The sequence below is a fragment of the Bicyclus anynana genome, chromosome 12 (assembly GCF_947172395.1).
Source record: "Bicyclus anynana chromosome 12, ilBicAnyn1.1, whole genome shotgun sequence".
Classification (NCBI taxonomy): domain Eukaryota; kingdom Metazoa; phylum Arthropoda; class Insecta; order Lepidoptera; family Nymphalidae; genus Bicyclus; species Bicyclus anynana.
Window position 1 is genome coordinate 1,888,990 of NC_069094.1, and position 22,462 is coordinate 1,911,451.

At 37.7% G+C, this 22,462-nt stretch overlaps 1 protein-coding gene across 2 annotated transcripts in view; it reads left to right on the top strand.

Annotated features, from left to right (window-relative positions):
• The window catches only part of LOC112050066 (centaurin-gamma-1A), a 300,795-nt gene that overhangs the window by 236,074 nt on the left and 42,259 nt on the right, over window positions 1-22,462 (top strand). For both annotated transcript variants that reach the window (XM_024088198.2, XM_024088199.2), the window contains exons 2-3: window positions 10,730-10,876; window positions 11,692-11,777. In XM_024088198.2, the coding sequence (XP_023943966.1) occupies window positions 10,730-10,876; window positions 11,692-11,777 (233 nt within the window). The remainder of the gene's footprint in view (window positions 1-10,729; window positions 10,877-11,691; window positions 11,778-22,462) is intronic.

The following is a 22,462-nucleotide window of genomic DNA, read 5'->3' on the forward strand; positions in this document are numbered from 1 at the left end:
TAGATGTCAGCTATCACCCTGCAAAGTATTTTATATACCTATCTGTTACAGAAGTTGTACAAATAAAATTAAGCGATAACTCGATTTTCATCCTACGCCTAACAAGTTAGATCTTAGATTGCATCATCAGTACCCATCAGATGAGATTGAATCAAGGGCTAACTTGTGAAGAATAAAAAAAGGTCAAAACATCTTCAAGGCTAAAGTAAGTAGGCACTTTCTAGGTAAGTGCGTCTCATCCTAGACCTCATCATTGCTTGTCATTAATCATGATTGTAAGCGCAAGCCTATCGACCATAAAAAACTTCTACAAAGAAACCAGTTTAGTGCGATTATAGCATTATCTTCGGGATGACGTGATGCATCGTAATTATAATCGAGAGAACTCGTCCGTTTAGAACGAGAGCATGCGAGTGCCAGGCATACCCGAAACTCATTTTATGAAGACTAAAAGTTATTCAACCTATGCCAACGATTTTAATAGACAGGTTACGTGCCTACAAAATCACCGCAAAAAGTAATCCGAATTTCGCTACCCCACTGATCGTAAACATGTACAATTTTGTGTTTACTTACGTTATATATGTATTTATATAAGTATATATAGTTTTTCTTTGTTTACTATGCGATCAAATGAAGTTAAGACAATTAACTTTGTTCGCCTCAGTTTTGACGCGCTAGTGACATATATAATAAATTCTTCGGCCTTTGCTTTTTCTATAGGTTAATACGGCAAACAATGGCAGAGTTTGGAAGGTAGCAGGTTTCAAGGGTCAAAATCCTTAATTATCCAAATATAAAACGTAATTTTTATGTATGTATTCTGTTGCCAGACCCTTAGCTTAGTGACGAACCTTAATTTATTATTGGATGGGCTGCCGCGAAGCTAAATGATTGGCGACTGGGGGCATGATCTCTCGAATTATACCGAGGAAAATGTGAATAAAAACACGCTTTATATTTAGACGGTTAAGAGTCTGGAGCCTTGAAACCTGTTACCTTCTAACATCATCATAATCTATGGTAGTATGGCTGTCAAATTTGTTATAGAATGAAGTAGGTCTGGCTATTGCAAGCTGTTAATCCAGCGTAATGACTTTTATCCGTTCGTTGAACGTGATGCGAAATCATTCGCTAATTTAGTTTTAATTGCTCATTTGAAACAGGTCACAGTGGTAGATTTTTAATTTACTTTATTGTTAACTAGCTGACGCCGCGTGAATAGCCTAGCCTATAGCACTCGGGGATAGTATATCTTCCCAACTGTGAAAGAACTTTTCAAATCGGTGTAGTAGTTCATGAGATTAGCGCGTTCCTGCAAACAAACAAACAAAATCAGCTTTATAACATTAGTATAGATTTTCATCTTCCCGGGTAGAAAAGAGGCAGTGTAAAGTGTCAACTTTCTACCTCGCAGTGATCGGTAGCGCGTGGCAGCTTTACGCAACCGATAGTTAGACCGTCTCCGCCATTTGTCTCACTTCATAAGAGACGCTGCCACTAAACCAGCGGGGAGGATTAATTTTGCTAGCAGATGCCCCGCGGTTAAAAAGATAAAATGTAGCCTATGTTACTCGGTGAAGATATAGCGTTCTATTGGTGAAAGAATTTTTAAAATCGATCGAGTAGTTTTGAGTTAAATCGTAATAAATAAACTTACAAAATCTTACCTTTGTATTACTAACAGAACTCTGTGGTTTCACCCGCGTGGTTCCCATTCCAGTGGGAATACGGGGATAAACTATGGCCTATGTTACTCCCAGATATAGCTTGGGGAAAGAATTTTTGAAATCGGTCCAGTACTTTTTGAGTTTTTTATGCCAAATTGTACATATAAACATACCAAAATATAAAAATTAAAATGTTCTCAGTAAAATTAATATGTTGTATTAGTTTAAATTTTTATTTAGTGTCAGTGACCTGAAAGACGATTCTGAAAATATCTATTTCTAGAGCACTCAGGATGATGCTTGGATTAGGGTAGGTACCTTTACCTACCCTACATATAGTCAGGTAATAGATAACTGTAGAACGGGCTGATATTCAACTCAAGATCCCTCCGTAACAGTTTAACCCCGTACCTTCAGAGCTTCAATCGAGGAGGTATTGAAGCTCTGCGGATCTTATGAAGTCTCACTTTCCATGGCCACAAGCAATGATCACGTGATGTGCGCTAGGCCTTAGCGAAGCGAATCAGCGAACGTTCGCCGGACAATAGCGAAACCCACTCGTAACTAGCGATTGTTATAAATTCCTACGAGCTCGAGCGATTCGTAAAAACCTCGCGACAAGTCACAGACTGTTTGTTGCTCAATGCAGAGGTTTTTGTTGACCGCAAACGTTGGAGACGTTGAATAGGGTACCGTTCGAAACTAATCGGACGAAATCCATCGTCTATGACGAATTATACGAACTTTATTTACTTAAACAAATATATAAACAACTTGCAGACGCCTTGCGTTTCACTCGCGTGATTTCCGTTTTTGAGGAAATACGTGGATAATATATAGTCTATTTTTCTCAGTTAACAGACGCTATTTGAGCTCGTACTACCTTCACCTTTTTTTCCATCGCAATGCAAGACACCGGGAGGTTTCCATCCCTATATCATTGACATCGCTAGAACTCGTACGATTTGCTTCTTCGTTTCTTATACGCAAGGCTAGGGTATGGACTCTCTACCGCGTCAAGTGTCCTAAGTCAGTGTTTCACAATTCTTACAACCTGGACATCTTTAAGATGAGAATGAATAGGCCTTCTTCTAGACAAGCGTGTTACACTTTAGGCCACATCTACACTTACCATCAGGTAAGATCATGGTCAAGCACGAGCCTATGTCCTAGAAAAAAAAATAAGATGTAGCTATATAATGGTAAAAAAAATTTTAAAATCGGACGAGTAGCTAGTTAACAAACATTAACAAATTGATTTGTTTGATTGATTGAACGCGCTAATCTCAGGAACTACTGGTCCGATTTGAAAAATTCTTTCAGTGTTAGATAGCCCATTTATCGAGAAAGGCTATAGGCTATATATTATCCTCGTATTCCTACGGGAACGGAACGGTAACCACGCGGGTGAAACCGCGCGGCGTCAGCTAGAGTTAAATATTTTTTAACACTTGTCCAAAACTATTTTTTTTACTTTTATTTTAACTTAAACGTTACCAAGTTTATCGTTACTTAACATCATGTGAGATCGCAGTCAGCTTATTGTTGAATACAAAAAAAAAGAAACAAAAATATCACCTAAAGAAAACCTGTTCCATCGACATCGGTAACACAACAACCGGGTGGGTACTTTAGACCCCGCACTCGTATCTCGAGGCACTCGTTTCACACATTTACGACGTCGTAAAACTCCCATCGAAAACGCTAATGGGCGGGTTATTTTCATGTATGAATTTATAATTCGTGGCTCCACTGCAGGGGTCTTTTGGACCGAGTGATTTATTTGCGTGTTGTAGTGAACTTGTATACAATAAAAGGTAATTTAATGCGGGAAATTGAATCACTGACGGTCTAACCCTGGAATTCATAGTCGTGAAGTGAACAATCCCCCACAAACCAATATTCAGTATTCACCCAGGGGCTGACTATTGAATCATCCTTCATTGCATTTCATAAACAAACTACTGGAGAGCCCCTAGGTGACTGGAGTTTCAAGCAAATGTTGTCTATGATTTTACATTAGATCTTTGAAAATTCTGTGACACAACCACAGAGAGACGTATTTTGTTAATTCTTTGACATTTTACAAAATAATTGAGTTTCTAATATTTTCATTTACTTTCTGTTTTTATTTATCGTAGTAAAATTTAATTCGTTCAAGTGTACAATAGATCAGTTTTATCAAAAAGTTTCTTTCTCACAAGAAGGAGTTGTTAGAAAAATATTGAAGTTATGTGGACGAACATGATCAGATACAAAATATCAGCCGATGGACGTCCACTGCTGGACATAGCCGTCTTGCATGGACTTTCAAACACAACGGTCTCGAGCCGCCAGCGTCCAGCGGCTCCCTGCAACCCGCTTGATGCCCTCGGTCCACCTAGTGGGGGTTCGACCAACTGCGATTTCATCGGCTCTTCGAACTATGTGGCCTGCCCATTGCCACTTCAGCTCCACGACTCGCTGTGCTACCTATGTCAGTGACTTTGGTTTGTCTGCGGATCTCCTCATTTGTCAGATCATGCAGAGAAATCCCAAGCATACTATTTACTATATAAGTAGTTTGATATTTCATACTTTTGTAATGTGGAATCCTACTTGAAATAAAAAAAATATTTTAAGAGGAAATGTGTTTATTTTACTCAAAACCACCTATAATTACCTGAAATAATTACAAGTAGGTACTATTATGCTGTATTTTCTTACAATTTATAGTAAGTGCAGTAAATAAATATAAGTGTAAGCTACACTTATATTTATTTACTGCACTTACTATAAATTATCCTTAGGAATAGTGGTAAAATTGCATTTCACAAAGCTTTAGATCACATAATATTATATATTTAGGAGGTAGGCCCGGTAATGGGCTGATAATAATGAACCACACAGTACTTATTGCAATTCTACAATCAAACCTATATCCTTTTGATACAAAGTTTAATTAATAACAACAGTAAATACATAATTTACATATAACTTATTGTTATTATTGTATATTTTTATAGGGCTAGACTTAAATGAAAAATGCAGAAGTAAACATTTAATAATTATCTTTATAAAAGATGTGAATCAATAAATTTCATTCAATTAAGATTTGTATACATTTTCTATTGTTATGGACTTCAGAGTGAGTGACCACCTTACAACATACTGCACTCACTCCTACTACCTCGATATTAAATGCTGCTGACTTTTCAAGGTATGTGGGTCTTCCAATTACTGTGATCTGAAAACTCGGATTTTCAAAGACCAAAGTATTCTCAGTATTCTTGGTAAAACAGTATTCACAGAGCTCATCACTGCTATTCCCGGTTTCTTTAAATCTGTGCATAGGGTCCTCCGGAGTTGTTTATATGTATACCTATGCGTGCCATCAATACAGCTTGACTTGTGGCATTTCTGTTATTTCATAGAATGCTTGATGGACTGCACATACAGTCTGAAAATAAACATTATGTTAGTTACATTTATGTAGGTTATATATTTCCTAAATCAAACCTAGATAGGTATACCTAACATTTATATAGGTTAGATTACAAACAAACTAATTAAATTCTTCATCTTGAGTATGTTAAGCATGACTCTCCTCTCAGAATGAGAGGGATAAGGTCCACCACTCTGGCCCAATGTGAATTGGCAGACTTCACACATGTAGAGACAATGTTTTTCCTTCACCGTATGAGACATGTGATATACATTTAAATTCATAAAATGCACATAACTGAAATGATTTGGAGGTGCATGTTTCAGACAGCATTTGAACCTACACCCTCCGAATAGAAGGCAGAGGTCATATCAACTGGGCTATATGGATTTTGACCTACTCCTAATTTATCTATACTAATATTATAAACAGGAAAAATTTGTTTGTTTGTTTTGTATAGGATCTGGAACTACTGAACTGATTTGAAAGATTCTATCACTGTTGGGAACCTACACCATCATAATGAAAGGCAGAGGTCATACCCACTGGGCTAATTGGTTTTATATCTACTCCTAATTTATCTTTACTAATAATAGAAACAGGAAAGATTTGTTTGTTTGTTTGTATGTATGTAGGCTCTGGAACTACTGAACCAATTTAAAAAATTCTTTCACTGTTGGGAAGCTACACTATCCCCGAGCTCTATAGGCTATATTTTATTCCCGCATTCTTACGGAAATGGGAACCACACAGGGTGAAACCGCGCGGCGTCTTCATGAACAAAAAATTATTGATAATGAACAGAGGTACGTACCTGATAACATCCCGTTTCATAGAATCGAAGTGCTGCTAGAATGTATACCTAATACTAGCGGTATTGGTATTCCTCTCTTGGTCTTCTGTGTTCATTCTTCATCAAACAGAGGCATATTATGCCTAATATGAGAATCTTTCGTACATTCCATATCGCCATTGTATTATACTGGATTTACGCAATTGCGAATATATATCTTGGGCACTGATATAACTCGCTGTTTATAACTTCACTTATAACGATCCGAACATCCACTTTCTAATAAATAAATCACGAATAACAACAAAAAAAAATGCCAGGGGATGGTTTGGCTGACAAATATCGGTAATTCAGCAGTCAGCCGCCAGCTCCTGTCAAATGAGGGGTTTCTTTTGTCTATGAAACGCGTAGGGGTTGAATTCGACACATAGCGGCTGAATAATCCCCTTAGGGGCCCCCTACTACGACTATGAATTCCACCGTAACCCTGGAATTCATAGTCGTGAAGTGAACAATCCCCCACAAACCAATATTCAGTATTCACCCAGGGGCTGACTATTGAATCATCCTTCATTGCATTTCATAAACAAACTACTGGAGAGCCCCTAGGTGACTAGAGTTTCAAGCAAATGTTGTCTATGATTTTACATTAGATCTTTGAAAATTCTGTGACACAACCACAGAGAGACGTATTTTGTTAATTCTTTGACATTTTACAAAATAATTGAGTTTCTAATATTTTCATTTACTTTTTGTTTTGATTTATCATAGTAAAATTTAATTCGTTCAAGTGTACAATAGATCAATTTTATCAAAAAGTTTCTTTCTCACAAGAAGGAGTTGTTAGAAAAATATTGAAGTTATGTGGACGAACATGATCAGATACAAAATTATCAGCCGATGGACGTGCACTGCTGGACATAGCCGTCTTGCATGGACTTTCAAACACAACGGTCTCGAGCCGCCAGCGTCCAGCGGCTCCCTTCAACCCGCTTGATGCCCTCGGTCCACCTAGTGGGGGTTCGACCAACACTGCGATTTCATCGGCTCTTCGAACTATGTGGCCTGCCCATTGCCTCACAAACCAATATTCAGCTTCACGACTCGCTGTGCTACCTATGTCAGTGACTTTGGTTTGTCTGCGGATCTCCTCATTTGTGATACGATCACGCAGAGAAATCCCAAGCATACTATTTACTATATAAGTAGTTTGATATTTCATACTTTTGTAATGTGAAATCCTACTTGAAATAAAAAAATTATTGTAAGAGGAAATTTGTTTATTTTACTCAAAACCAACTTTAATTACCTCAAATAATTACAAGTAGGTACTATTATGCTGTATTTTCTTACAATTTATAGTAAGTGCAGTAAATAAATATAAGTGTAGCTTATCCTTAGGAATAGTGGTAAAATTGCATTTCACAAAGCTTTAGATCACATACCATTATATATTTAGGAGGTAGGTTTGGCCCGGTAATGGGCTGATAATAATGAACCACACAGTACTTATTGCAATTCTAAAATCAAACCTATATCCTCTTGATACAAAGTTTAATTAATAACAACAATAAATACATAATTTACATATAACTTATTGTTATTATTGTATACAGGAAGAAATTTTTTCAAGTACGGATATTTTTATATTTTGTACATAAACAAAATTTAATGAACACGTATTTTTTCTTTTTTTTTTTAACTCAACAATAACAAAGTTATCGTTAGCTAAAGTTTAAACATTTAAACAGAATTTGAGGGTCACCCTATCGCTGTACTAAGTAATAGCACAGTAATAGGCAACTACAAAATCAGCTGGTAGGTACTAGGTTAGCGAGCGCCCGCGCCGAGGGCCGTTGACCTTTCTACGTTTATTTTTGTACCTATTATTTTTTATAATAATTAAAGGTCGTCACTTTTGAGTTGAGTATCGATTTTCCCTTCATACTTTATTGGGCTTAGGACCATCAATAATGCGTAGTAATAATAAAAATTATAAACTTTCGATTGGAATAATGAAATACAAATGATGATTATTATTACGCAAACTTTTGCATTAAAGGATGATTCGACTTAAATGCGCAAGCGACGGCAGATTGTCTGTCACTGGTCGCCCATCGGCAATTCGGCAGGCGTCCTCAGGGATTTTTCGATCCCCTCACCCCTGCCACCCCCGTCAGCCGAAGCCGAAGCGATATGACTACTGCCGGTATTTCTTTGTCGGCGTCTTACAAAGTGCCGCCAGCAGTTGCGCAGTTTGTTTGGGAATGTGTCCATTATTTTGTTATTTCTGAGACATAAATTGAAAAAAAAAATTACATAAAATGTATCGAACTGTTTGTAGATTTATGTTCTATTAATGATACAGAACCACGAAAAAAAATGTCCGCACTAAAGTCCGAATCACCCTGTATTTTAATAGGGCCAGACTTAAATGAAAAATGCAGAAGTAAACATTTAATAATTATCTTTATTAAAGATGTGAATCAATAAATTTCATTCAATTAAGATTTGTATACATTTTCTATCGTTATGGACTTCAGAGTGAGTGACCACCTTATAACATACTGCACTCACTCCTACTACCTCGATATTAAAAGCTGCTGACTTTTCAAGGTATGTGGGTCTTCCAATTACTGTGATCTGAAAACTCGGATTTTCAAGGACCAAAGTATTCTCAGTATTCTTGGTAAAACAGTATTCTCAGAGCTCATCACTGCTATTCCCTGCTATGATAGCCGGTTTCTTTAAATCTGTGCATAGGGTCCTCCGGGGTTGTTTATATGTATACCTATGCGTGCCATCAATACAGCTTGACTTGTGGCATTTCTGTTATTTCATAGAATGCTTGATGGACTGCACATCAGTCTGAAAATATACATTATGTTAGTTACATTTATGTAGGTTATATATTTCCTAAATCAAAACTAGATAGGTATACCTAACATTTATATAGGTTAGATTACAAACAAACTAATTAAATTCTTCATCATGAGTATGTTAAGCATGAGTCTCCTCTCAGAATGAGAGGGATAAGGTCCACTACTCTGGCCCAATGTGAATTGGCAGACTTCACACATGTAGAGACAATGTTTTTCCTTCACCGTATGAGACATGTGATATACATTTAAATTCATATCAACTGGGCTATATGGATTTTGACCTACTCCTAATTTATCTATACTAACATTATAAACAGGAAAAATTTGTTTGTTTGTTTTGTATAGGATCTGGAACTACTGAACTGATTTGAAAGATTCTATCACTGTTGGGAACCTACACCCTCATAATCAAAGGCAGAGGTCATACCCACTGGGCTAATTGGTTTTATATCTACTCCTAATTTATCTTTACTAATAATAGAAACAGGAAAGATTTGTTTGTTTGTATGTATGTAGGCTTTGGAACTACTGAACCAATTTAAAAAATTCTTTCACTGTTGGGAAGCTACACTATCCCCGAGCCCTATAGGCTATATTTTATCCCCGCATTCTTACGGAAATGGGAACCACACAGGGTGAAACCGCGCGGATTCTTCATGAAGAAAAAATTATTGATAATGAACAGAGGTACGTACCTGGAAACATCCCATTACATAGAATCGAAGTGCTGCTAGAATGCATAATAATAGCGGTATTGGTATTCCTTTCTTGGGTCTTCTGTGTTCATTCTTCATCAAACAGAGGCATATTATGTCTAATATGAGAATCTTTCGTACATTCCATATCACCATAGTATTAAACTGGATTTACGCAATTGCGAATATTTATCTTGGATACTGATATAACTCGCTGTTTATACACAGTCTTAACACTTTCCAAATCCACTTTTTAATAAATAAATCACGAATAACAACAAAAAAAAGTACCAGGGGACGGTTTGGCTGACAGTTATCGGTAAACCAGCAGTCAGCCGCCAGCTTCTGTCAAGTGAGGGGTTTCTTTTGTCTATGAAATGCATAAAGGTTGAATTCGACACATAGCAGCTGAATAATCCCCTTAGGGGCCCCCTACTACGACTATGAATTCCACCGTAAGTCAAGTGTAGGTCATCATTAGCAGTAGCGAAGACTGAAATTTTCTCATAGGTGGGTCGTTCATGTGGTTTTTCGTCTGAATGTGTTTTTGACTAAGTAAGTACGTCCGTAAAACTCGTGGATTTTTAAATGGTAACCCGACAGGAATCGGGTTGTAAGGTAGGAACCATTGCTCCTGGTAGTCAGCCTATTTTAACGGCCCACTAGGGTCAGGCCTCCCTCCATAAAGGAGAGGGGATGAGGCTTAGACCCACCACGCTGCTTCAATACGGGTTGGCGGGCTTAGAGTGATGATAATGTTTCAACATTTAACGATCATTATCAGATGTCAATGATAATCACCTGGACCTAACGTGCTCTTTGAGGCACGGCGATGTACTACACAAACTTCCCAACACTTGGCTGAAAATTTTACTGAAAACTTCCTAAAAGAAAGAAAGCTCAGTACCTAACTCATAGCCAAACGCAGGACTCGGACCCAGGACCTCGTGATCAGAAGTCTCGTAGGCTAGCTAGTACCTAACCACTGGGCGAACTAGGTAGGCAGCAGTGGCGAACAGTTTATGCAAGCCGATTCACGCCGGGTTACCTTTAAAATCCATGCATATTCATTGTTGTACTGTATCTACTCGTAGATATATGATAAACCGGAGTTTGTATCACGCTGTATGAAATTCCTTTTCTTTCCTTCCTTTTCATCTAAATTCCATCCTTCGCCACTGGTAGGCAGTTAAATTAAGAAGTACCAAGTAGTAATGAAAAAATCTCATCAAAAAAATTAAAACGATGTTTTCTTATCTTTTCAGATTCTTTCGTCAACAGCCAAGAATGGACGGCATCACGCGGTGTGACGGAACTGAGGGTGGGCGTGCTGGGCTCCCCGGACAGCGGGAAGTCAGCCTTGGTGCACAGGTACCTTACCGGGGCGTACATGCAAGAGGAAAGCCCAGAAGGTTCGTAACAAAGTTCTTATTATAAAGTTTTAGCGCCATCTAGCGTCTGGTAGTGTAATCTTTAAGTTTGTTATAGGCGCCATCTATAATTATGTCTTACCTTACCTGGCCCAATTTTGTGGTACTATTAGGATAAAGTTCTACGTAGTGTGGAGCAGTGATCATAGATGGCGCTAATAATTTTCTTTCTGAGTTACATAGATGGTGTTAGCTGTATATTTTAGCTTTGCACCTTCAAGACAAGAGTGAATAGGCATTTTCTAGGCAAGCGCGCTCCAACCTAGACCTCATCATTGCTTTCCACCAGGCATGATTGTAGTCAAGCGCAAGTCTATTACGAATAAAAAAAACAACTACAGAAAAATTATGTCTGTAATAAATGGACGAAGAGCCTGCGATACCTAATTTTAGAAAGACTAATTTGTATAATATGAAAAAATCATGTCCCCAGGTTGTCGCAAAGCCAAATTTTTCGAACCGTTACTTTTCAAGAGAACTTTAGAAATCTCTAGCGACTGAACAACTGGAGATCTGTGAAAAATGTCAAAAATTACGCAAATTATACTTATTTAGCTCGATGACATACTTTCAGCCTTCATAAGATTAGGTATATCTGGCTATCGAAGGCCGCGTGGTTCCCGTTAGCCTACCCCTATAGCCTTCCTCGATAAATGGGCTATCTAACACTAAATGAATTTTTCAAATCGGACCAGTAGTTCCTGTTAGCGCGTTTTAGCAAACAAACAAACTGTTAAGCTTTATAATATTAGTAGGTATAGATTAGCTAAATATTGTTGGTATTATTGCGTTCGCAGGCGGTCGGTTCAAGAAGGAGGTGATAATCGACGGGCACAGCTACCTGCTGCTCATCCGAGACGAGGGCGGCCCGCCGGAGTTGCAGGTCAGTGAGCTGATTGATTGCCTCCCAAATACGTCACCTATATTACTCTAACAGCGCGACCTATATTACGTCGCTTCAGAGATTACTAGTGTCCTTATACCTTGTAATAATGCTTAGTTATGGCTATTCATAATATAGTACGTATGCAATAATATTGTGAACTAGCGGACGTCCGAGAGGAATTTAGTTTTTCACAAATCCCTCGGGAACCATGAATTTCTCCGGGATAAAAAGTAGTCTAGTATTAATCCAGGCTATAATATATCTTAATACCAAATTTCAGCTAATTCGGTTCAGTAGTTGAGGCGTGAAAGAGTAACAAACATTCATATCATCAAAATAATCAGTTTTCGCAAATTTCGGGAAACCATGGATTTTTTCAGGATAAAAAGTAGCCTATGTGTTAATCCAAAGTAATGTATATTTCCATTCCAAATTTCAGCTAAATCGCTTCAGTAGAAGCGCCGTTATAGAGTAACAAACATCCAAAGATCCATACAAACTTTCGCGTTTATAATATTAGTAGGATAATGTAGGGTAAGGTTGCCTTAAGAGCAACTGCCTACCCTGAGGATACAATAACCTACATTGGAAAAGGAATGTCACGTGCATACTCTAGCTGAAAACTTTGTGCACACCGTTGCATAAAAGCGATAGCACTTTGCGTCGGTACTGCGTCGTTTTCCATATATTTGTCGTCACATCGACGTTCAACGGATTGTTACGACGGATAGAGTTGCAGCGCGACCTTGCTTCAGAGCAGTGGCGTGCACAAGGTTTTCAAGTAAAGTAGGCATAATATATATATATATATATTATTGAAGTTGTACTAAATGGAAAGAAAATTCCTTCCCTAATATGGGTTTGTAACGAGTCCCAAGGGTCAAGGCAGTGAATTTATATATGTATAAACTGCACTGCTTCAACGCTTACTCAACGGCGTCAAACGATTTTCTTCCTAACTTCATGTGGATCGTATTATACTTACCAGTAGCGTGCACTTCATACATGCATTAAAGTACTGCATACTCTAAGACTTGTCTTCTTAATGCTTATTAAAAGAAAATTTTTCAAGTTTTCTTAATTTTGAATTTTGTTACTAGTGCATACCCTGATCGACAACCTAATGCACACCACTGATACTTACCTACATGTAATTTGTGTTATTTGTTCCGTCGCGTCGGCTATTATAAAAAAAATACGTTAATAATTTATTAAAATAAGTAAATATTAAGGCAATCGATTTCAATAATAAAGAATAATGTTTTCCAAAGCGTCAATTAGTATTAAAATAAAAAAAACAGCCGCCTGCGATTCTTTTCTTCTAAAATGAAAAGGTTATTCTTTGGATATATTATTATATTTCATTATCTTGTAGGTACTTTCTACAACCAAATGAGGACTCTCCTTAGGCTCAAAACCCTTTTATAGCACCAGACGACCCAGGCTGTGGCTCCCTGTTGAGTAAATAATATGAAACTGCCATTTAAACTGAGCACTCTGTACTTGCTTTTATAGCGCAAATCGATAAGAGCATCCTGGGTGACTCGGCTCCATTGTGTTATACGGCACGACACGTTACACTGTCGGAGGAATTTATTGTCGCTTTGTCCATTGAAATGTATGTTGGTATTACAACAAAATACCCATTCTATAAAGTATTAACTGATTATTGCTGAGTTTCATTTCCAAATTGTTTATTTTTAAAACCACAATTGATGGACAGTGGACACAATAAGAATTCATCTTTTGAGTTCAACTGATAAAATATAACAAAAAAACGTTTATTTTAATTTCTTAAAATGCACACAACTGAAAAGTTGGAGGTGCATGCCCAAGACCGGATTCGAACCCACACCCTCCGGAATCGGAGGCAGAGGTCATAACTATTGGGCTATCACGGCTCTCAGAAATTAAATATCACGTGTCTCAAACGGTGAAGGAAAACATCGTGAGGAAACCTGCACACCAGAGAATTTCTTAATTCTCTGCGTGTGTGGAGTCTGCTAATCTGCATTGGGCTAGCGTGGTGGACTATTGGCCTAAACCCTCTCATTCTGAGAGGAGACTCGAGCTCAGCAGTGAGCCGTATATGGGTTGATAACGACGACGACGATCTTCTATAATAATAATATTTATTTAAACCTTTGGTTATAATACGTTATTATTGCAAGTCAAGGATATAAAAACGATTTATACACCTAAACCTTCCGCATGAACATTCTGTGTATTAGTGAAAACTGATCCAGACAGAAAGACGCGACGGGGATTTAATTTTATTATTGGTAGGTATGTAGTAAAGAAATATAGGCGTTTCAACGCAAGACGTGTCGGAGCTATACAATGGAAACAGTAATCCGATAGTAGGTCAGTAGCTGGAGAAGTCTGTTTTATAAATGTTTTAACAGTTCTCTTTGATAGCCAGTGCAATAGGAAACTATTTAACTATCTAGCAGTCATGGTTTGACATAACCTTTGGTCATGTAAATTTTAACTTTAGGTGTAAGTTGTAACCCTTAAATCTGCATATTTTGGCACTGGACTCCAGACATTACAATGATGTTGATTGTTAAGTGACGAAGCGATGCAGTCTAAGATTTTGGTTTATTCCCCGTAGTTTCTTAGTCGCAGTCTCTGTATTATTACCTGTTTCTAAATGAATATGCAATTTCGAAAAGAGCACATGTCGGATATTCTGTACATACATCTCACATATAAGAAATATCTATTAACATATTTAGATTAATGTTAAAATAAATAATTTAAGTAATTTTCGAAGGTTTGGAAAATAATAAGATTTTTTTATATACCTGAACATTTTAAATTTTAAGACATTTGCCCTTTTCGAAATTGCATATCCTAATGGGATCGTACCAGAACGCTAAATCGCGAAACGTCATATCAAAGCTTATATTAAAAGCTCATCCCATTCCAAGAGAAGGGATGTCAATATCGAGCTTTGATAAACCTCGATGCTCTGAAGCGGCTTAGGATGATTATGTTTAATTTAGTAACGATGGCTGATGTTAATGTTACAGACTGGGACCGACGGCTTATGGTAGGCGTCCACATATCCATCATCGTAAGATGTATCAGGCATCGTAAGTAGCGGACGCATCGTATCAAACGGACCGCAGTATTATTTTTATAGAAAGTCATACAAGTGCGTCCACTGATCCGCATCGTAAGGATCGCACGAATCTACCGTAAAATTAAAAATTCATTTATTGTGATGCGTCCGATACTTACGATGCGGATATATGGACGCCTATATGTAACGTGCTCTCCGAGGCATGGGGGTATAACACCATCAACCTCTCAACTCGGGGTGAAAATTTGTACTGAAAATTTCTTGCATGAAAGAAAAGCCCAATACATGTATTTTCATAGCCCAACAGAGGACTCAAACTGAAAACGTCAGTTACGACGTAGTTATCCGAAGTTACAGAGGTTAATCACTTGTTGGTAGACAACTTCTTTAGTGGTATAAACAGCCCAAGCCTAACACCAGCGCAGTTCAGAAGAAAGAACATATTTTTTTTTCTGTATACATATTTGAACCGAGCTGGGTTCGAACCCAGGGCACCAAAAGAGACGTATATGTAAATTTATAGCTTCAATGTGAGCAAAGTCGCCTGCAAAGTATCTCAATCGACTGCGACGAAGTGTAGAAGACCTATACAATTCCCTCTCTTCGCTTATTAAAACTTCAAAGTCACTTTGTGCGACGAGAAATTGTTTGTTGTTTTCTCTACAAGGGAATTTTCCTTTATCGCAAGTATTTACGAACGAATGATTGTAGGCTGGGAGCCGGTGAACTAAGTGTTTGAACAGTTTGAATAACTAAATTGTTTTCTAAATTCTATAAGAGTTATATTTTATGAGTAAGGATTTTAGGTTTTCTGCAAGATTGTAAAATATTTATCATAGATAAATTATGATAGTGTATGTCAATATGGGTTCTTAAATATAGGTACTGTAGGAATATGTTTTTGCGGAATATAAAATACAATCATCGGACAAAGTGTTGCTTACAACACGTGTTACCAGAATAAAGATATATTTTTTAATAATTAGGAAATTGTGAAGGAAAAAACAGATTATATACAAAACTCGGGCTTAAATCCTAACTGGTTGGACAATAAATTCATATAAAATCATTAAGCTTATATAAAAAATTATAATTTTATATGAGCAGAAAAACGCTGCTTGATGAAATCCTCTGCTGATGCTGCGTGATTTAAAAATGTTACAACCACTTCCAGTATTTCAACGAAAAGTTTAAATGTAATCTTTCGTTGATTGTTAAAGTATTTCCAAATTATTTCAGACCCCATTCGCGCCTCTTACTAAAGTCTTACTTACTTTTGCTACGCGAGACAAATTAAGCAAACTCACAATATCGTTCACCAGCTCCTGGACTATCACAGCATCGCTTCAATAAACGTTTTGCGGATTGTCTTCAAGTCTTAAAATAACAATCGCACTAACTGTCGGAATGGCAAATAACTCCCTAGTACTAACTTTGCGTGGTCTACTATGTACTTGAGGGCTTTATGTTGATGAAAGCTACTGAAGTTTGTGCCCTTAACATACTACATTAGGTATTCTTGGACCTTAGGATGAGTTTCATTGGATACGACAATTACGTTAGTCATCATCATCATCATTATCAACCCCTATTCGGCTCACTGCAGAGCTCGAGTCTCTTCTCAGAATGAGAGGGGTTAGGCCAATATTCCACCACGCTGGCCCAATGCGGATTGGCAGACTTTACACACGCAGAGAATTAAGAAAATGCTCTGATATTCCTCACGATATAAATATCACGTGATGAGACGCGTGATATTTAATTTCTTAAAATGCACACAACTGAAAAGTTGGAGATGCATGCCCCGGATCGTATTCGAACTCACACCCTCTGTGAATCGAAGGCAGAAGTCATATCCAGTGGGCTATCACGGCTCAATAGATAATATTACTGAATATTAAATGTAGAAACATTCTTCAAATGATTACCAAAGTTTCTTTAGTACCAAAATGCACACATACATAAATGTTTCGGTGTCACAAACAATAAGTCTCTCCTTCTGTTTCTGTCTACATTTTAGCGACTGCCAAAAAAGTTTGACGCTCTCGGCGACCATGTTTTAATGTATTTCATGTAAGCTGAATAAAGATATTGAAAATGTTTATACCTGAACTGTGTGAAAATAGTTAACCCCTGTTGGGATTGTGGGTTTATGTAAGAAATTGCTTACATATTATACCTACAGCTTACATTATGTAATGTTTGGCAGACTTTGCATGCCAAATTTTCTACTTATGTATTTCTGTTTTGTATGTCATCTTATGTATAGTATATTGTTTTTTCTTTTTTCAATTGCCTAATAAGGGGTTTAATAGTGTTCAACATGTTTTAACTAATACAACTGAACTCCCTTGGTGATGGTCCAATGGTTAGCCTATGTGGCTTCCAATCACGAAACGAATTTATATACAATATTATGGCTGGTGGGAGGCTTCGGCCGTAGCTAGTTACCACCATACCGACAAAGGCGTAACGCCAAGCGTTTAGCGTTTACGGCGTTTAGCGTTACAAGCGGTTAGCGGTACGATGTCGTGTAGAAACCGAATGGAGTGAGGATTTCATCCTACTTAGCCCGCTTAGACTGCATCATCACCATTTTAGATTGCATCATCATTTACCATCAGGTGAGATTGTAGTCAAAAACTAACTTGTAAAGAATAAAAAAAAAACGAGGTTTCAAGTTTGTGTCTTTTGTCAATATGTATAATACTGAGCTTTTCTTTGTCTTAAGTAATTTTCAAAATTATCAGCCCGGAATTGGCATTAGAACAGCGTGGTGGGTCTAAGCTCTATAAAAGCCATCTGCCAGAGAAGCCGGAGGGAAGCCTGGCCCTTTAGTGAGCCGTTAAAATTGGCTGCTAAAGTTAATGAACCAATTTAACGAGAGTGGTCAATTCTCGAAGGTGCCGTTTCTCGAGAGTCGATCGATACTTGAGAGTTGTTTAATTTCGTACTAGGGGTACTGAACTTTAAAGGTTAAGTGAACTTTGGAACTGTCTACAACATTAACTAAGGTCTGGTCCAAACTATGGGCATTGTTTTGTACTGAAAGCACGTTTCACATTATGTGCTCGATTCTAAGTGTCGTCACAATCGTTATGACGATAGTGTAGTCTTAAAAAACAGCAATAAACAACACTAATTTCCTTTTGAATTGAGTTAGTTTGATAACCTCCAGAAATATCACGATAATTATGTTATATGTTACGTTCCAACATAGATATGTTATGTTCCAAGAAAATCACCGCAAAAAGTGATCTGAATTTAGCGGGTCCACTGAGTCAATTTTGTGTTTACTTACATTATATATAATTAAGTATAAATAGTTTTGTACACTTCCTGAACACACAACTCGACATTGTAGACATTATTTAAGTAATATTTGTTTAAACAACTTTCGTAATTTAATAAACGACTAAATGAAATTAAGACATTCATGCACATTTGTCCGCCTCAGTTTGACGGCCTCCGTGGCGCACTGGTATGCGTGGTGGATTTACAAGACGGAGATCCTGGGTTCGATCACCGGCTGAGCCGATTGAGGTTTTCGTAATTGCTCCAGTTCTAGCTGGCTGGAGGCTCCGTGGCTAATTACCACCCTACCGGTACGATGTCGTGTAGAAACTGAAAGTTGTGTGGATTATCATCCTCCTTTTAACAATTTCCACCTTAAATTGCATCATCACTTACCATAAGGTGGGATTGTAGTCAAGGGCTAAATTGTAAAATAATAAAAAAAAAAGTTTTGATGCTCCTAAAAGTGCCCTATCTCTAGTATGAAATATCGTTGCTTCACAGGTTTGTCTGTTTGTACCCTAACTAAATAGTTCTCAGACACCTATACCTGCGTACACATTAGTCATGCGACGAAAGTATACCGTCCCTACACTACTCAGTACGCCGTATGCCGTAGGTGTGGACAAATTGACGAATATTACTATGAAATAGGATGTCCGCGTTAGCGCAACCCAAATAGGCAGAGGAATGCTATCCCGTTGGCAGCTGCCACGCTAAATACTCGCTTATGCTAAATATGCGAATAATTTTAGGTCGACATTTCGTTCGTTGTAATAAATTCCTTGTAAATAGGATCTTTCTTAGCTCATCAAACGGGAGATGTAAATTTAACCTGAAATAATCGACAAATAGTCAAGAGTAATAGTAAATTATGTCGTAGTTAAAAATCTATTGAATACAAACTGGTGTTAGATTTAAGAAGTGAATAATTAATTTATTTGGCCAATATATTATGACTAAGAGCCCCGTATGAGTTCGAAACTAGTCTGGCATACTCCGACGTTGTATCACATGAGCTTTAGCCGTCTTTATAATCAATTAATGTAAATTAATAATGTATTTGGCTTATTGCCAATTTTTTTATGAATCCAATTAAAATTTATTTATTGTGAAAACTTTGTAATTATGCAGGCAACATTTCCTATAACCCGAGGATGCGATGCAAGAGGTGAGAGATTTTTCGTGACGAGAAAAAGACATAATAAATATATTGTCGACCAGTAACGGCGAAATTAATCTCTATCTCTTCCCATTGCCACGAAAGAAACGAAAGACACAGTGATATTTTCGATTTCGGTAACCTAGCCTGTTGAGAATGTTTCGGGGTAAAACGTTCATTTTGTTGAGTCTGGTCATTTATCGCGGAATAATAGCAAAATAACTATTATTTACTGTTTAGGTCAAAATCTTAATTAAAGCCGTATTAAACCTATATGACCCGAAGTCAAACCTCAATGTCAAAGCAGAGTAGCAGGCAACAGCTGTAATAACGTCCAATTACCCCTAATGCGGGGTTGACACGAGCCTTGGTTTAGGGCTTAAATAATATATTTTGTTTTATTTTTGTGTTATACATTAACAAATGCCTTGCTGGTCTTGTAAATAGCCTATGTGGTTTCGTATCGTCAGTTCCTGGGTTCGATTATTGGGTCGGGATCTATGTTTTTCTTTTATTATTTACAAGCTCTTAGGAGGAGGATGAAAATCCACATACATACGCCGTATATCTTTGCCGGTAGGGTGGTAACTAGCCACGGCCAGAGCATCCCACCAGCCAGACCTGGACCAATTAAGAAAACTTCAATCGGCTCAGTCGGGGATCTAACCCAAGACCTCCGTCTTGTAAATCCATCGTGCAGACTGCCAAAATCTTACCCTTGTTTTCGCTGTAGCTGGGTAAAAACTGCGCAAAAACATAAATGTACAAAACAAGCCAGAATTTTCATAAAAAAATCCCTAAAAGCAGTATCGGGTTTTTGCATATTTCTGCATAGGCCTGCGCCTACAGGTACGTTGTAAAGTAAACAAAGTCTAAAAAGTGTATGCACGCATTCTCTACATTTTTTTTTGTTTCGAGTGTTTCCTGTCACGAGTGCTCAAAAACACGACAGACAGACAAAAGGGTTTTTTTCCACTGCCACACTGGCTCGGGTTACAAAATTCTAAAACAAAAAGTGGGTTTTTTTGTTGTAAATGGTTTAACTATTAGATAAAAACAGAGTAACACTTTGCAGGGCGTGCAATGAACACGTCCTACAAAGTGCATGAACCTGAAGGGTAGGCAGTGGCGTGCACAAGGTATATTATCTGGGGTATGCACTGTACATGCAAATTGTACAAAATGGAAAACTCCTTCCGCAACGCAGGGTTGCAATGAATTCTCAGGGGAGGCGAAGTGCTCGCCACTGTAGATGTTCAACTTCATTTGCCTGATAATCTTGTGTCATCATCATCACTAACAACCTATATTCGGCTCACTGTTGAGCATGAGTCTCCTCTCAGAATGGTTACGATAATAGTCCAATGCGGATTACCAGACTTTACACACGTAGAAAATTAAGAATATTCCTAGGTATGCAGGTTTCCTAAGAATATTTCCAGGACGCATGATTTTTAATTTCTAAAAGGTGGAGGTGCATGCCACGGGCCGGATTCGAACATACGACACAGCAATGCTGTCCGGAAGCGAAGATAAGCATGGTGGTAGTACTTTCCCAGATGAAGTCTGTCACTAATAGGCCGTACAGATTACTTTAGTATTTTAGTCGAGTACGAACAATTATTGGATTTACCGCCCAAAAATTGTTCGTACTCGACTAAAATGCTAAAGTAGTCCGAACTAGGGCTAAAAGCTCACTTACTTTTTCAAAGGCAAAAAAGCTCATGATTGCAATGGGGTTTTGGTATTGAAAAACAGTCACGAAAGCTTATATCCTAAAGTTATCAAGTTCATCTCGAAATTTGAAATACCCAGCACAGATGAATATGTATTTTTATTTGTATAAAATTGTCTTTGGGAATTCTAAAAGATGGGATTCTTATCTAATTTTGATTAAAGTGACTGGATCAAAAACACAATATTTCGTTTGAAGTTTCATTTACTTAAAGCTGTAATGCAACTTTCAGTAGTATGTTCATAATAAATAATATCACACTTGCTGGGGCATAGCTTATATTTACAGTGCTATATCGGGGCACCCTTTGGCGCTGACCCGTGTAATGTTGTGACGTCATTCGCCAGTTCAATCATTCAGTGGCTACAGGGATTGTAAATGAAGGTCGCTTTCAGATAGGTATATTTTTATTCACTTTAATAGAACCAAAAGGGTGGATTGTGGTACGTTGCTACGCTCATTCAAATCTTAATTTGGATGGGTAACCGTATCCTAAAAACGTTTCATTTTGATTTTATCGTGACTAAAAAATAAAATATCTTAAAAATTTTGAGCTTACACTTACACTGCATAGACCTGTTGCAGCTACGAATAATTAAATCTTTGTTTTCTAACTTATTTCAAAGAAGACTTTAACATAGTAGGAGGCAAGTTCGTCCCATGATATGTGGGCGACGGGGGGAAAGACTGCGAGGTTGTGAAATTGTGCGTGCGGGGAAGTGAGGTGCGTCAGTTGTGGGTTTTTCATTCATCGCTACACGCCCCCCGGCCTACGCGGATCATCGAGAGTCCATGTTATGAACAAAGTTGCCGAGCTATAGTTAACGTGTTTTACAATACGACGTCCCGCATCTGCCAACTTAAGGGCTTAAGGGATGTGTAACCTATAAAGTTACACAGGCATAAAGCACTTAAGCTACGCTAATCAGAGGTTACTCATTTATGTCTAAACCCCTTAGGTTACACATCTATGCCTTAGGTTGGTTGGTGCCCTAAAAAATTTAATCGTCAACTTTCGTTCGACTGGACGATAGACGAAAGTTGAAAAGGTATCTTAGATATTTGAATGAGAAACTTAAACCTTACAGTGCGCGAATGGACTACATAACGTTGAATATCTCTGCGTTGCCTAAATCTGCGATGTGCATTAATTCTGTTTTCAAAAAGCATCTCGTAACAACGGAATATGTGATGCATATACTCTGTTATGTAGCTCTAATAGCCCCCTGTCAGGTCCTGGCTCTGCTTCTATTGTATACGCCAACGTTGGCCCTGCTTCCGTCGCTAACTGCACACTTTTCATATTTTTCTAGCTTTCGTATTGAGTTTTTTTTTTAAATACTCGTGGATTTTTCGTCAGTCGAATCCTAAAACTCTGTTGTAGTTTTGTTAGTTGGGAACAC